This window comes from Mobula hypostoma, chromosome 7 (genome assembly GCF_963921235.1).
Source record: "Mobula hypostoma chromosome 7, sMobHyp1.1, whole genome shotgun sequence".
Taxonomy (NCBI): Eukaryota; Metazoa; Chordata; class Chondrichthyes; order Myliobatiformes; family Myliobatidae; genus Mobula; species Mobula hypostoma.
This window is the reverse complement of record NC_086103.1, coordinates 104,615,451-104,632,568: the sequence shown is the minus strand read 5'-3', so window position 1 is coordinate 104,632,568 and position 17,118 is coordinate 104,615,451. Positions and strand designations below refer to the sequence as shown.

The window sequence follows — 17,118 nt, the reverse complement described above, 5'->3', positions numbered from 1 at the left end:
CTACTCTTTTTGCAATTTCATCCACAAGTGCAGTTCCACAGCTTTCCATTGTAGTCATTTTGAATTTTAATATAGCAACTTCTGACGGCAGTTGTATGACATTTGTTCAGTAAGTTGGTCATTCTTGATTGGGGTTCCTACAGCCCAAAGAAATCCCCTTTGCCTCCTTAAGTTTCCAAAATCATAAACAGCCCCAAAAGCACAACAAGAATTTATGTAGGATGCTGTCATTCTCCATATTCTTGAGTTGACAGCCATGTTTCTCGTTGACATACGGGGTAAATAGTCTACCCATACTGGGGACTCCCAATGCAAGTGCAGTACATAATCCCATTGAAAAGCTTCCAGTTTTTCTTCAATAAGAGCCATAGGGTCATATGATCACTTGCAATCCTCAGCAGATTGTGTGGCTGAGCAAAGATGTGAAAATCTGCAGATGCTGGAAATCCAAGCAACACACACAAAATGCTGGAGGAACTCAGCAGGCCAGGCAGCATCTGAGGAAAAGAGTAAACAGTCGATGTTTCAGGCCGAGACCTTTCATCAGGATTGGAAAAATAGATGGAAAGTTAAAGCAAGGTGGTGGTGGGGGGGAAGGTAGCAGTACAAGATGGTAGGTGATAGGTGGAATTGGGATGGGGAGGGTGTAAAGTAAAGAGCTGGGAAGTTGATAGGTGCAAGAGATAAAGGGCTGGAGAAGGGGAAATCTGATAGGAAATGGTAGAAGGGAAAGATGAGAAGCACCAGAGACAGCTGATGGGCTGGTAAGGAGCTAAGGGTGAGAGGGAGAAACAGGAATGGGAATGAAGGGTGGGGGTGGGGCAATTAACAGAAGTTTTGAGAGATCGACGTTCATGCCATCAGGTTGGAGGCTACCCAACCTGAAATGTCTGAAGTTGCTTAACTGTTGTAGGAGGTTTTGCTGACTTAATGGCTTTTGCATGATCCTCAGTAATTTCCCATTTACCTTGGGAAATTTTCTGTCCGAAGAAAATTACTCCCTCGTTAAAAGTGTGCCATGTCTAGATTCACTTTGTCACCTTTGGAGGATAGATAATCGAGCAAATAAAGCACATCATGTTCATGAAGGCCTACAGTTTTGGATACAATCATAACATCTTCCACATATTCTATGTCTCTCAGGCGTTCTCTCACAGCCAAGTGATAGACAATGGGACTGTTGTAGACTCCTGTGGTAGCTTCCTCCATTGGTACTATTGAACATCAATTGTAAAAGCCAATCATGGTTGATAATCAGGTACTAGTGATAGAGACTAGAATCCATTGGCCATATCAGTAATTGTAAACCATTTGTGTAATGACTTCAGGGCATTGAAAATAGTTGATGGATCTGCCACTAGCTTGTCAATACATTGATTAAGCCCTCTTACTGTTCCACCACTCATCCTCTCAAGTCGCTAGGGACTGCTATATTGGGAAGCTGTTCAACATAGACTGTAATGATTCAAGAATTCTGGAGCACTCTTCAGTGTAGGCTGCAATTCCTTGGACGGAGGTTCAGAAGTAGGTGCTTCCCCGGGCACACAGTATCATTGGCAGCATCACTAGCAAGACCACTCGCTTCAAGTCACAGCTGCGCTTTTCTATTTTGTTTTAGTCTGCTTCTGAGCTTTGCACAATGCACTGCAATAGAATGTATTATGCACATGTTGCTCTTTCGCTCATTTGGTTAATGCAAAGATTTGCTATTTAGACTTTCCATAGTCTCTATCATGCAGTTTTTGTGTTCACTCTAAGTTCTGTGTTTCTTTTGATTAGTAAAAGACTTTACTCAGCCCATTAACTCTTTCAATCGCTCAAACTTTCAATCAAACTGACTACGTGGTATTATCTCCCAATCAATAGCGGGCATTTAATGCATGCCTTTCTACTCTTAATAAACTTAACATTGTTGGTATATTTTGTCTAGACTTTTTCATTAATTTTTATCGAATAGATGTTTTATTCAGTTAAGAGCATTTAGTAGGTTTCAAGACTTTGGCCATTGTTTTGATTTGATCTTAACTTGTACACATTGTCTATTGCAATGACTGCCATCTCAAAATATTAATAGTTTGTAACCAAATAGATTGATCCAGCAACCGAATAGCTAGTACAACCAATATTTTTATTAGGTAGCAAAACAGACCATTGTGCAACCAAAATAGATTGTAACCAAATAGGTTACAACCAAATAGATTGCAACAAATATCTTCTCAGATATTTTTATTTTTAAATAGCAACACAGCAGTCCTCAATTACAATTTCTATCCAATACTCAAGAAGACAGAACCGTTTTTTTCTCTTAAGGAAAATCTACTTAATTAACCTTCAGTAGATAATTAATTACAAAATTGCAAAGAAAACAAATATACAGCCTAATCTAAGAATTAAGCAGTCAGATCCAACAACAACATCTCCTCCGCAATCACCATCAGCACTGGTGCATCACAAAGCTGTGTGCTTAACCCCCTGCACTACTCACTTTATACTTATGTGTGAGGTTAAATACAGATCAAATGCCATATTTAAGTTTGTTGACGACACCACTGTTGTGGGCCGAATCAGCATATAGGAGAGAGGTGGAGAATGTGACCGAATGGTGTCACAACAATAATCTCACACTCAAAATCAACAAAACCAAACAGCTGACTCCAAGAGGAGGAAACCGGAATTTCATGAGTCTTTTCTCAGAGGATCAGAGATGGAGAGAGTCAGCAATAGTAAATTGCTCAATGTTATCATTTCAGAGGATCAGAGCATGTAACTGCCTTTACAAAGGAGGCACAGCAATGCCTCTACTTTTTTTAAGAAGCTTGCGCAATTAGACATGTCATCTAAAACTCTGACAAACTTTTATAGATTACGGTGGAGAATATACTGATTCTTTTGGCCTGGTTCTAGAACACCACTGCTCTAGAACGGATAAAAATTACAAAAAGTAGTGGATGCAGCCTAGTTCATCACAATTAGAGCCTTCCCCAGCATTAAGCACATTTACATGGAGCGCTGTTGCAGGAAAGCAGCATCCATCAAGGACCCCCACCATCCAGGCCATGCTGCATGCTGCCAAGCTTTTCATTGCTGCCATCAGGAAGGAAATACAGTTGCCTGAAGTCCCAGACCACCGGGTTCAGCAACAGTTACTACCCTTCCACCATCAGGCTCTTGAACCAGAGGGAAAATCTTCACTCAGTCGAACACTAAACTGATTCCACTACCTACTCCCTTAAGGACACTACAATTTCTGTTTTCAATATTTATTGCTTGCTTATTTATTTATTTTTGTATTTGTATGGTTTGTTGTCTTCTGCACATTGGTTGTTTATCCAACCCTGACATGTGCAGGCTCTTTGTTGATTCAATTCTGTTTCTATTTATTATGAATGTCTGTAAGAAAATGAACCTCAGAGTGGCATATGATGACATACACATACTTCGACCTTTTGAACTTTGTATTCTCCCTTCAAGTTCAACCTTCTCAATTGTATCACTTGACACTTCTCTGGATTGAACTCCATCTGCCACTTCTCATCTCAGCTCTGCATATAGAATGCCTTGGGGTTTTCCATCAACCTATGCAGCAAGGCCTTCTCATGTTCGCTTCTAGCTTTCCTGTGTCTTCTTAAGCTCCTCTCTGCCTTCTATATAATTCAAGAGTTCCGTCAGATCATTGCTTCAAAAACCTTAAGTATGTTTCCTTCTTCCTCCTGAAAAAGTGTTCCACTTATCTTGCCAACCATGGCTGCATCACTCTACTACCCTTTCCCTGCCAAGATGGGACAACCCTATTCAGAACCTCATGCAAGTGCTCCATAAATATTGACATTTCTGATGCACATGTCCTTGTGAGTATCTGTTGCCAACTCATGCTCCCAAATTTTTGCCTAAAATCATAATTAGACCTCCCCAATTAAATACTTCCCTATATCGTCTGCTACAATCCCTGTCCAAGGCTTTGGTAAAAGGCAGGAAACAGTGGTCACTGTCTCGGTAACTTTCACCCACTGAGAAATCTATCACCTGACCAGGTTCAATGCCTAGAACTAGATACAATGCAGGCCAATCTTGTCAACCTGTCCACGTACTGTGTCAAGAATCCATCCTGCACATACCTAACAAACTCTGCCCCATCTAAACCTCTTGCACTAATGAGATGCCAATCTATATTAAGGTAGTTGAAGTCACCCTTGATAACAACCTTTTGTTTTACGTTTTCAAAATCTGCCCACCAATCTGCTCCTCTGCCTTCCTTTTGCTCTTGTAGGTGACCTATAGAATACTTCCATAGTGATGGCCCTTATATTAACTCTGTGGATGACATCTTGACAATGATGCCTTTTCTGGAGGTGTGGTACAATCTTTGATTAGCAACGCCACTTGGAACATCTAAACCCCAGAAGATCAAGCAGTCATTCCTCCCTTGGGACAGCCAAGTCTCTGTAATAGCCATGCTATAGTTCTATTACTGATCCATGTTCAAAGTTCATCCTTGCTGCTGATACTTCTTACATTAAACACATCCCAACTCATTTGACTACATTTATACCCTCTTCATGCCCATCACTCCTCACCGTCTCTATACATCCACATTGTCTAATTTACAAATTCTATACTTAAGCTGCCCATTTCAGGTAGAATTTACATCTTATTATAGTGGCATATATAGTCCACAAGTGCTCTTTCAACTAATGCCTTAAATGCAGATAAATTCCACTTGCACTAGTAGATGGATTTCAAAGTTTCAACAATTCAAGAGAAGCAGTGAGCATTTCCTGTATATACTGTTCTACAGTTACACATTTCAAAAGAACTACTTAGGCTCTTACCAAATGTAGTAGGCAAATGCTTCAAATCCGACTAATGGAGAGATTACTTTGCTTACACTTTCTTTTGCATTTCATTACAAAGCTCAAAATAATCAATGAAAAGAATTGGGAGGAGGGGAAAGAAAGACCGTTTCCACATTGTTCAAATCTCCATTCCAGTGAAGCAGATGAAAAATCATCAGATATCATCACTTTCCCCAGAGCATTAGTACAAAATCAGCTAACAACTAATCTTTCAGAACACAATAAAATTGGAAGAGAAGGTCAACTGACCCTTCAAGGCTACCCTATTATTTAGTATGATCATTGTTAATCTAAGCTGGTCTCAACTACTTGAGTCAGTTCTCCATACTACTCTATTCTTCAATTTTTCAAATATTTATTCACCTCCAGTTTAACTACTTCTAATGATCCAGCTTCCCAAAAAATCGTTTCACAAAAAATTCAGTTTGCTTCCAAACATTTCTGTTTCATGCAAAATCTCATTGCATATAAATCTTTGAAGAAGCTATAAGTGTTTGGATAAGCCAAATGATTTACTTGTGTTTGAGTAGGTTACTCTACTAAATAGGTTACTCTATTTAAATATTTGACTTCAGAAGGAGTAGCGGACCACACGACCCAATTTACATCGGTGGTGTGCAAGTGGAACAGGTCAAACAAAAGCTTTAAGTTCCTCGGAGTCAATATCACAAATGACCTAACTTGATCCAACCAAGCAGAGTTCACTGCCAAGAAGGCCCACCAGCGCCTTTACTTCCTGAGAAAACTAAAGAAATTTGGCCTGTCCCCAAAAACCCTCACTAATTTTTATAAGATGCACCGTAGAAAGCATTCTTCTAGGGTGCATCACAACCTGGTATGGAAGTTGTCCTGTCCAAGACCAAAAGAAGCTGCAGAAGATCGTGAACACCGCGCAGCACATCACACAAACTAATCTTCCATCCGTGGACTCACTTTACACCACACGCTGTCGGAGCAGTGCTGCCAGGATAATCAAGGACACGACCCACCCAGCCAACACACTTTTCGTCCCTCTTCCCTCCGGGAGAAGGCTCAGGAGCTTGAAGACTTGTACGGCCAGGTTTGGGAACAGCTTCTTTCCAAGTGTGATAAGACTGCTGAATGGATCCTGACCAGGATCTGGGCTGTACCCTCCAAATATCTGGACCTGCCTCTCGGTTTGTTTGCACTACCTTACTTTCCATTTTTCTATTTTCTATTTATGATTTATAATTTAAATTTTTAATATTTACTAATTTTACTATTTAAAATATTTTTAATATTTAATATTTGTAATCCAGGGAGCGGGAAGCGTAGAATCAAATACCGCTGTGATGATTGTACATTGTAGTATGAAATGTTTGGCGACAATAAAGTATAAAGTATACTTAATATGCAATTTGACACATCCAAAATTAAGAGGAAAGGCTCAACAAATCATTGTTTACATACGGAACATGTTGCAAAAGGTGAAGCATTTATCATAACCAATTTCAGCCGAAAACAACGAGTAGATCTCAGTTTTTTCCAGTGGTCCAAAACAATTTGATGCTTTACCCAATGTCATTCTATTGAAGTGCCATTAAAACAGAGTGCTTAAGACTACAAGTCCACTACTGTGGCAGCTAGGCTAAAGGCCTGTGGAACGTAATTGGGAGGACTTTTACCCACGGTATTTCAACAGCAAATATGGCAACAAGCTGACAGTGTGCAAAATCATTCCAGGTAGTTCCCACCCTGAAAGACCATTTTCACATGGACAAGAACATTGCAAGAAAAAGACGATGGACAAGAATGAGAAAACTGGTAACAGTCAGTGAGCAAGGAATCCAAGCACAAGCTGAACATTAAGGCATTCCAGAAGGACCTAATGCAACAAAAGGAACAGACTGAAAGAATCAAGAGCTTGTGTTTTTTTTAAACAGTCAAAATTCACCTGAAGTTTCTACTGCATTAAAATTTACAAAAAAAATTAGATATAATTTCCAGCAACACACATCAAAGTTGCTGGTGAACGCAGCAGGCCAAGCAGCATCTATAGGAAGAGGCGCAGTCGACGTTTCAGGCCGAGACCCTTCGTCCTGACGAAGGGTCTCGGCCTGAAACGTCGACTGCGCCTCTTCCTATAGATGCTGCTTGGCCTGCTACGTTCACCAGCAACTTTGATGTGTGTTGCTTGAATTTCCAGCATCTGCAGAATTCCTGTTGTTTGCATATAATTTCCAGTGCTATTTTAACGATTTCAGTAAAACTGAAAAAAAAATCAGTACCAGTATTACATTTTCCCAGAGCAAATGTATAAATCCAAGAACATACATATCAGCTGACACAAATCATCTATACAGGTGTCCCCCGCTTTTCGAACGTTTACTTTACGAAACCTCACTGTTATGAAAGACCTACATTAGTTCCCTGTTTTCGCTAACAGGTGTTTTCACTGTTACGAAAAAAGGCAGCGTGCGAAAAAAAAATCAGCATGCGATAAAAATCAGCGCGCACCCTGAGCAGCTGCTCTCCCCTGGATTCGGAACGGCATTCTAACCTGCATTGCTTAAACACATGCCTGTGAGCAGCCGTTAGCAAGATGAGTTCTAAAGTATCGGAAAAGCCTAAAAGAACTCGTAAGGGTGTTACACTTAGCGTAAAACTAGACATAATTAAGCGTTTCGATCGTGGTGAACGAAGCAAGGACAAAGTGAGTTTGGCTTGTGGAAGTTGACGAAGATGATGTTGAAGAGGTTTTGGCATCTCATGACCAAGAACTGATAGATGAAGAGCTGATGCAATTGGGAGAGGAAAGGATAACAATCGAAACTGAATACAGTAGCAAATGGACCGAAAGTGAACTTGTCCAGGAACTGAACGTGAAGCACCTGCTTGAGATTTTTGCTGCAATGATAAAGTACGACTTTAATTCTGAAAGGGTACGTCAGTTTAGGGCATATTTGCAGGATGGGTTGAGTGCTTACAAAGAACTGTATGATAGAAAAATGCGCAAGGCTAAGCAGTCAAGCAAGCCTTCCACATCAACCACAGCAGACGACGAACCTTGACCTTTGACATCGAGGCAAGCAGACATGTAAGATGACCTGCCTGCCCTGATCAACGATGAGATGACACCCCCATGTCCCACCACCACAACCCCCGGGCCGCGGACAGATACATTGCTGTGGAGAATGCAGCGGTAGCTGAGAGGCACCCAGCGCATCTTTAAGAAAAAAGCCGAAATAAACATGCTAATTAATTAGGTGCCGCCTCTGATCTGGGCCGACAATTACGTGCCAGGCAGCACCTAATTAATTAGCTAGTTTATTTCAGCTTTTTTCTTAAAAGATGTGCTGGATGTGTCCCGGCTACCACTGTACCCCTGCATTCTTTGCGGATCAGTATCAGGTCACTGCTTGGAGGTTGGGGGCCACTGCACCACCCAAACTCCGACAACTCAGCTGAACACACCACTATCAGTGTGTTCAGTGCTGTCCCAATTCCAGTAAGTGATACTACACTGTACATACATTATTTCTACTTTATATCCGCTGTGCATTTTTACGTGTTATTTGGTATGATTTGGCAGCTTCATAGCCTAAAAGTTACTGGAGAGAGTGTTTTGCCAACAGCACTTGTGTGAGATTTTCTGCCGAGAGCGCCTGCTCTGTGTTTCTGCCAACAGCGCTTGTGTGAGATTTTCGCTACAGGGATCTGTGCAGGCAATCGTCGTAGAGAAGTATTTCTAATTTATATAGGCTGTGTATTTATTATATCATTCCTGCTTTTGCTATATGTTACTGTTATTTTAGGTTTTATGTGTTATTTGGCATGATTTGGTAGGTTATTTTTGGGTCTGCGAACGCTCACAAATTTTTCCCATGTAAATAAATGGTAATTGCTTCTTCGCTTTACGACATTCCGGCTTACGAACCGTTTCATAGGAACGCTCTACCTTCGGATGGTGGGGGAAACCTGTATTGTAACTTCACAGTATGGCACACAAAATGAAATTTTTCATAAATAATCACTTTGCCATTGAACAGTTATCATCTTGTGATTTTCATGCAAAAAATAAGCTCATATCAGCATAACAAGCAAATTTTTAAAATGCTCTTATTTTTTCTTCTCCAATTGGCAGTAGTGAATTGCTTCCAAATATCTTAATACTGCATGTTCAGCTGGTACTTGGATTAATCACTTACTGACTTACTGTCACCGGTTTTCTCATTCTTGTCTAATGTCCTTTGTTTATACCTATGGGAAATTGATCTCCATTCTATGGTTGGAAAATGCCTGGAACAAGTTTACACATTGTCAGCTAGTTGCCATATTTGCTGTTGAAGAATCTTGGGTAGAGACCTTCAGCCCAGCTATCTGAATAGTAGACTGGCCCTTGCTATGTCTTGTGCACTCTGTATTTTGGTGTTATACCAGTAGAATTACGATGTCTGAAGTATAACATGACATTGATTTGGACCTCTGGAACAAAGTTGAATTTGCTAAGACAGTCACTTGAACATGGAACAGTACAACACAGGAACAGACCCTTCGGCCCACAATGTTCTGCCAATCCAATTAAATTAGTACACAACAGGCCAACTAAACTAATCCCTTCTGTCTACACAATGTCTATATCCTTCCATTTCCCTCAGTCATGACCCTAAATGTCTCTTAAAAATCCATAATCTATCTGCTTCGAACACCCCAACCCCAGGCAGCATATTCCAGGCCTCCACCACTAAGTGTAAAAAAACTTGTACCTCACATCTCCTTTGAACTTACTCCCTCTAACCTTAATGCATGCCCTCTGGTATTAGACATTTTAACCCTGGGAAAAAGATACTGTCTGCCTACACTACCTATGCCTCTCAATCTTATAAAACTCCATCAAATCTCCCCTCAGCCTTCACTGCTCCAAAGAAAAAATCCAAGTTTGTCCAACCTCTCATTATAGCACATGCCTTCTAACCTAGGCATTATCCCTCCAAAGTATTAATATCCTTCCTATAATCGGGCAACTAGAAATGTATGCAATACTCCACATGCTGCCTAACTAGAATTTTAAAGTTGCAACATAATTTTCTGATTTTTGAACTCAATGCCTTGACTAATAAAGACAAACATGCCATATGCCTTCTTAACCCTCTATCAACACCTGTGTAACCACTTTCAGGGAGCTATGAACTTGGACCCCAAGATCCCTCTAAACAGTGTACTGTCTCTTTACATTTGACCAACCAAGGTGCGACACTTTACATTTGGCCAGGTTTAACTCGATCTGCCATGTCTCTGCCCATATCTGCAACTGATGTATATCCCATTACATTCTTTACCAGTCTTCTATGCTATCCACTACACCACCACTCTTTATGATCCCTATGGAACACCAGAATCACAGACCTCCAGAGAGAAAAAGTCCCTTCCAATAATACCCTCTGTCTAGGAACATATCCATATTTATATGCCTGGCACTGATCACTACTTCCTCCATGTCCTCCTTAGTATATACATCAGGATTTACTGAGGACCTCATTCACATCTTCCATAGTCAAGCAAATGTTCCTCCTTTTATCCTTGAGTGGTCCTACCATCCCCCTAGTTGCCCTCTTTGTCCTCTTGCTTCTAATGTACGTCTAGACACCTTGGGATTCTCTTTAATTCTACTTGCCAAGGACTTTTCATGGCCCCTCCTGGCTTTCCTAAATCGCTTCTTGAGTTCTTTTCTGGCATCCTTCTAATCCTCAAGGGCTCTGTTTGATTCCAGCTTCCCAAGTTTTACATACCTTTCCTTTTCCTTCTTAACTAAATTCATCATCTCCCTCCACATCCAAGGCTCGTTTACTTTGCCATCTTTGTTCTTCCTTCTGACTACAACATAGCTGTCCCATGCTCCATGCAATTGGTCTTTAAACACCTTCCACATGTCAATTATGGCCTTGCCCAAAAACAACTGTTCCCAATTAACTCTCCTTAATGCTCTCATTATTTGCTTTGCTCCAATATAATACTCTCCTGCAAGGTCCATAATTATTATTATCTATAGCTATCTTACAACTGAAGGAGTTGTGGTAGCTGTTCTCTAACTGCTCACCCCATGAAAGGCTGGTCTCCCGGCCAGGCTTATTACCCAACACCAAGACCAGTATGGCCCCTCCTCTTGTTGGACTATCTACATATTAAAGGAAAACCACCGCACCCCCACCTCAGAAACCTAAAAAATTCTACCCATCTAAACCTCTTGCACTAAGGTCCCGGTTGATATTAGGGAAGTTGAAGATCTCAAGGTTTTTACTCTTTTCTTTAATCTGCCTGTATATCTATTCCTCAATGTCCCAATGAGCGCTCCACCTTGTCCCAAGTCCTTGGCTTTGCTTGCCACTCAGCAGCTGGGGTGGGTCGAAGCGCTCAGCAGAGGATGGTGCTCACAGAGGCTGTGTCGGAGGCTCGAAGTCTTTGGACAGACTCTGAGTACACTGCGGTTGGGTGCTTCTAATGGTGCTGCATCGGCAAGCTGGCAGCGCTTGGAGGTTCATGGCAGGGAGAGTTCCTCCCTTCTGCCACCTGCGTGAGATGATGAGCCTATCGGGACTTTGACACTTTTTTTACCGTGCCAATGGTCTGCTCTTTATCAAATTATGGTATTGCTTTGCACTGTCATAACTACATGTTATAATTATGTGGTTTTGTTAGTTTTGGTCTTGGTTTGTCCTGTGTCTTCTTGTGATATCATTCTGGAGGAACGTTGTATCATTTTTTAATGCATGCATTTCTAAATGACAATAAACGAGGACCGAGTGTCCTCATAATCTAATCTAATCTCAGTGATTTATAGATAAATCATTTATAACCATAACTCAGTACAGACCCATTGATTAGAGTCTCTCAGGCAACTCTTAAGTCAGCTTAGAGATCATAACTACGTATGCAGGATCACCATTTTAAATTTGAGGACAAGAAATGATACATTATATTCTAAGGCCGCCTAGATATTCTAGGATATTATTACCCAGGGCCATTCAAGGTACATGAAGTGAAAGAATGAATGATCCACCAGAAAGCAGACAGAAGATATTGGTAATGCAGAAATCTCCACAAGCTGGTTGCATTTACTAATTTGTTGACAGACTTGAATATCAGAGTTCATGACAGCTGCTTGGAGGCAAGAGTCAGATCTCCAACAACAGAAAAATATTTCACAAGGAGCAAAAATAAGCAAAACAGCATTTTCTATAACTGCAACTATGCCACTCTGTTGTCAGAGTAAAGGATATCACCAAGCCAATAAAGACATTCTCTGCATAGGGTAGTAAAACAGCCAGAAGTTGAAGTTCGTATCAGAAACTAGGACATACATAAACTATCCATTAAGCCTAATTTCAGAGCATGTAAAAAGATTAAAAACAGATTAATTTAACAAATTATTGTAGGATAGAAACAATGTATGCTGAGAATTTTGAACAGTTACTTTAAAAAAAAAATTATTTGTCCATTTTTGGAATCTGGCCAGCATTTACTGTCCTTCTCCCACTGTCATTGGAGTGGCGGTGTTGCCTTTTGTACCATGGCACCCCTCCTAGTGAAGGAACTGTTGTTTGTGAGCTTCAAGATGGTTACAACCTGGAAGGGAATGCGCAAGTGGGATGATCACATGCACCTGCTGTCCTTATACTTTTTGATGATGGTCAAGGGTTTTAAGTTGCTGCCAGGATTAGCTTTAAGTAATTGTGTTGCATTACCTTTTGTAGATGGTATATATTGCAGATATTGTCCGCTGGTAGTGTGGGAAATGAATGCCAAGAATGATTAATGGATGCCAATTGTGCTGGCTGTTTTGTCTTACATAGTGTCAAATTTCTTCAGTTTATGGTGCTACTCTTCCGGGTAAGGAAACATTCCATCACACTTCCAACTTGCATCTTGAAAACAGTGGAATGGCCATTGGTGTCAGAATACCCTTTCTCCCACTTACTCATTTAGCTGCTCTAGGTCAACAGGCCAGGCAGCATTTATAGAAAAGAGCAAACATCTAACATTTCGGGGCAAGAGCCTTCATCAGGTCTGGAAAGAAACAAGTCCGAGTAAGAAAGTGGGGGTAGGGGAGGAAGAACTCCTCCTCTCCTCACCTTCTTACCACCTTGTACTTCTTCCTCACCTGTCCTCACCATCATACTCTGACTTCTCTTTCTCCTGCTAAAGGGGCTTGGCCTGAAATGTCCACTTCGCTCTTTTCCATAGATGCTGCCTAACCTTCTCAGCCCCTCTAGTATTAGAGGATGTTGCTTTGTATTTCCAGCATCTGTAGATTTTGTCACGTTTGCCATCTTCTTCTGAGGTAGGTTTCCAACTTGAGTACTTTCCATTGATTTCAGTTTTACTAGGGCACATTGATGCCACACTTCATCAAATATTGCACTGATGTCAAAGGAAGTCTACCAGAATTTAGCTCAAGTAGAACTTAACTTTGACTTCGACGAAGGATGTGTTAAGATCTGGAGCTGTGAGTTCTTGGTGAAATGCAAATAATGTTGGATTAGGGTCTAAATGGCTATATAAATTGTTATTTTTTGTAATTTAACTTTTTTAATGCTTGTTTATATTTGTAAAATTATCAGTAAATTGTCAAACAAGTGGTTCTGTGCTGATCTAGGCAGCATCCTGGCAAACATTATCTGGTCCCTTTCCAAAGCCTCCAAATCCGTAATGGGGTGACGAAAACGATCACAGTAGTCCATGTGCAGTCTACTTTTTGTCAACAGGAAATACCCAAGCAATTTTGCACATTATTGTTTAGTAGATTCCAATGTTGTAACTGTTGGCTAAAGGTGCAGTTAGTTCTGACTACTTTTTCAGTACTAGGATCTTGCCTGATTTCATCGCCCTTCTTATACCTTGTTTTCAACAGTTTCTTGACATCAAATGGAATGAATCAAATTGCCTGCAAAGTGATTTCTGCAACGATGGGGATTTCAGATTGAAGCCACAACAAATCATCTATTCAGCATTTCTTGCCAAACACTACTGTAACTGTTTCAGTCTCATCTTCATCACTCACATGTTGCACCCTGCCACTGTTAATTGGATATTCCAGGCACCTTATGTCCCATTAGCTATTTAACCACTTATAAGATGCTGGTCAATCTAATCTGTTCTGAAATATTTAAATCTGTCTATTGCATGCCAAGCTGATTAAGACGCATGCAGTCTTGCAATGCACCTTCACTAGTCTAGCATCATATTTATGCCTGATGCTATTCCTAGCATACCCTCTGTACTAATTAAATGAAGTTTGATCCAAAGACTTGGTAGTAATGATAGATTGAGGGATATGCTCAACCATGAGGTAACAGCATACATTTCTGCTCTGCTGATATTGATGGTGCATAATGCAATGTTGCTAGATTGTATTTTAAATCATACTCACCGAGAATAGTATAAAATGAGAAATCCTGTCTGAAAACCTCAAAGGCATGTAACAAAAACAGTAAAATTTTAAACTAATTATCCTAGATGAAAATAAAAGTACAACAAAATGCAAGAAGAGGAATTTTTGATATTTCCAGTGTTCTCAATAAATCGGTCGTTAGATCAGTAAGAAAACAGTTAAAGAAAGCAGTAAATGGATACATTCTGCCCAGAAAATGCAGGCCTCATCCAATTCAGCCATTACCACCTCATCAGCTCATTCTTGACTATCTACACAATAGAAAACTAAGCTGTGGTGCTATGAAGTGGCATTTACTGATAAATAATATGCTCACCAGTTTTGCCAGGAATGCTTACATTGCATCCTTAGTGTAAAACACAGCCCGCAGAGCTGAATTCTAGAGGCAATCTTAGAGTAACTACCCTCATTTGAGCAAGCCTAGCATCAAGCATCAATGGCATCAAGAGTAAAGCATCCCAATGAATGGACTCTTCCAAATCGTATAAATAGAAACACCGGAAGGCTGCTGCAGTTGTTCAATTCAATAGCCCCCAGCCCCAGATTCAGAAGCACTTCCAGTCAGTTTTGTAGATAAATATGTCTTTAAATTCTTTATCAAATGATCCTTTAGTGTATGCACATATCCTTACAGCTTCCATGACAACCAACACTTACAGCCAACTGCCAACAAAACTCAACCAGACTGGCCAGACAGAGCCAAGCAGTTCCTTAGAACAGGGAGCTGAGGGCCATGAGAAAATTAAACAAGTTGAACTTGGGCTCGTGTGAAAAACAAATATACTAAAATAGTTTGGCCAGACCTTCAGTCCAAGCTCAGACATTAGTGATACTATGCCAAGAACGGGTGCCAATGACCATAATGCCAGACCATCAATAAGTGATTAAATATTCAATACAAATATGAGTCCAAGGGAAGAGAAATGATGGAAATGAATGGAGCCTTTGGTTCCCGTCTTTGAACCATTCGGAGGATTGTGTTCCCAGCTTCCCCCAAACTTATTATCCTTTGACCAGCAGTGGCCCTCCCATCTTGCTATCCAAGTGGACAAGTCAAGTGAAGTTTCTGGCAAGTTAAAGCAGATCCCACCATCATCATTAAGCCAAGTAGCAGTAACTCCACTCGGGTGGTCAGCAGCAAAGAATCTCAACAGCAGCCTCTGAAGTCAACAAGAACCACAACCAGCAAAGACCTACTCTGATGTCTAATCAAGGAGACAAAGACAGCACTGCCCTCACTTGAGGAAAAAAGCCTACTTTTGCAAAAAATGCCTCTGACTGGCCCCAAGCTCAACAGATAGACTATTTGTCCAAGTCTCATGTACTAAAAATGTGTGCACTGCATTTGCACCAGGATCTGACTAGTATCCTTTGTTTGCCTTGAAGCAAAAGGTACCGAGTAAAACACACAAAGGGATATTAGTGGTCAGAAATGTAAGAACAGAAAAATACTGTAATAATGAGAGATCAATGACTAGGTACCCTACAGCAAAAGACTCACTTCCCAACTCCCCAAAATAGTCCACGATCTAACAAGGCATACATTAGAAGAGCAAAAGAATACCTCTATTCAGTATAACACTTCACTTGCTGGACATGTTAATTCCATTCCTCTGTTTAAAAACCAGAATTCCTGGTGCCTACACTTCAAAAGCCAATTAAAAAGGATGTCATGTTACCAAGTTCTTTCGCACCATGCTAATTATACTCTGATCAAGTCTTTACCAATAAAAATGCTCTTGGCCGCCAAGTGGAGCTCAACAAACAACACTGAAGGATTATTTTCCTTTTTCTTGCCCAATCAGAGCTGCCACGGACAGCACATATTATCCTCTTCTATTTGGACCATAAGACATAAGGGCAGATTTGGAATCCAATCTGTTCCACCACTCAATCATGGCTGATCCTTCTCCCCGCCCCCCCCCACCCCGCCCTTCTCCCCGTAACTTGTACCTGAGAAAGCCATGAAAAAGAAGTGCTCATATTTATCCACTGGTAATGTGGTATGGTGCCTGACAGTACAAGCAATGAAAAATGAAGGAACTACATAGATATTCCTTGCAAACACATTAACTTGAACAAACACTGAAATCATCACCAGATTATGGAAGTCAAAACCAATCTGTGCAGTGCAATTGGTATTTAGATCTGTTCAGAAAATACTATTTATGAATTAAAATTAGCTTTTGCACAAAGTTACTCAATCTGCATCAATTAGAAAGCTACCAAGATTTATCAATTTATAAAGTACAATATAGATAATTTTCATATACAAGTACAGCAACATTACAAATCAAATCAGAAGTCCTGATAAATTTTGTACATGACAATCATTAAATCAGAGTAGTTTTAAATAGTCCATGATTAATAATATGAAAACTTATTAATTCAATTTATTTTAGGCCATACCTTTGTTCCCAGCACTTTGACAGCACAACACTGGGCTATTATAGGATGTAGAAGATTAAGTTTCAAGTTATATTCTTCTTCTGATGAAAGCTTCACTGATGCACTCACCTGTAAAATTAAATTAAAAATTATTCAATCATTTTATTACCAAAGTTGATCTTGTGCCTCCCTTCTTGCAAGTAAGCTACAGAAAAAATGCAGTATGTATATCATGTTAATTCTTTGATGGAAGCACCTCTCACTATCAATACTGATTTTAGTCTTACTAGCTTTTACTACATACCTGAAAGGACACCATGAGCAATCTCCTCTATTCCAACCCCACTCCCACCACCTGATCTACACCCAAGTCAATTTAAAGGGTAAAGATAGCAATTTGGGTAGAGACAGATATATAGTTTACGCCAGAAGAACAATACCAAATGGCACACAGCATTGCTGCAGGTA

General features: G+C 40.3%; 1 protein-coding gene across 3 annotated transcripts in view; it reads right to left on the bottom strand.

Moving 5' to 3' along the window:
• Nucleotides 1-17,118, bottom strand: part of sugt1 (SGT1 homolog, MIS12 kinetochore complex assembly cochaperone) — a 190,013-nt gene that overhangs the window by 73,522 nt on the left and 99,373 nt on the right. For all 3 annotated transcript variants that reach the window (XM_063053753.1, XM_063053750.1, XM_063053752.1), the window contains one exon: nt 16,672-16,779. In XM_063053753.1, coding sequence (XP_062909823.1) covers nt 16,672-16,779 — 108 coding nt within the window. The remainder of the gene's footprint in view (nt 1-16,671; nt 16,780-17,118) is intronic.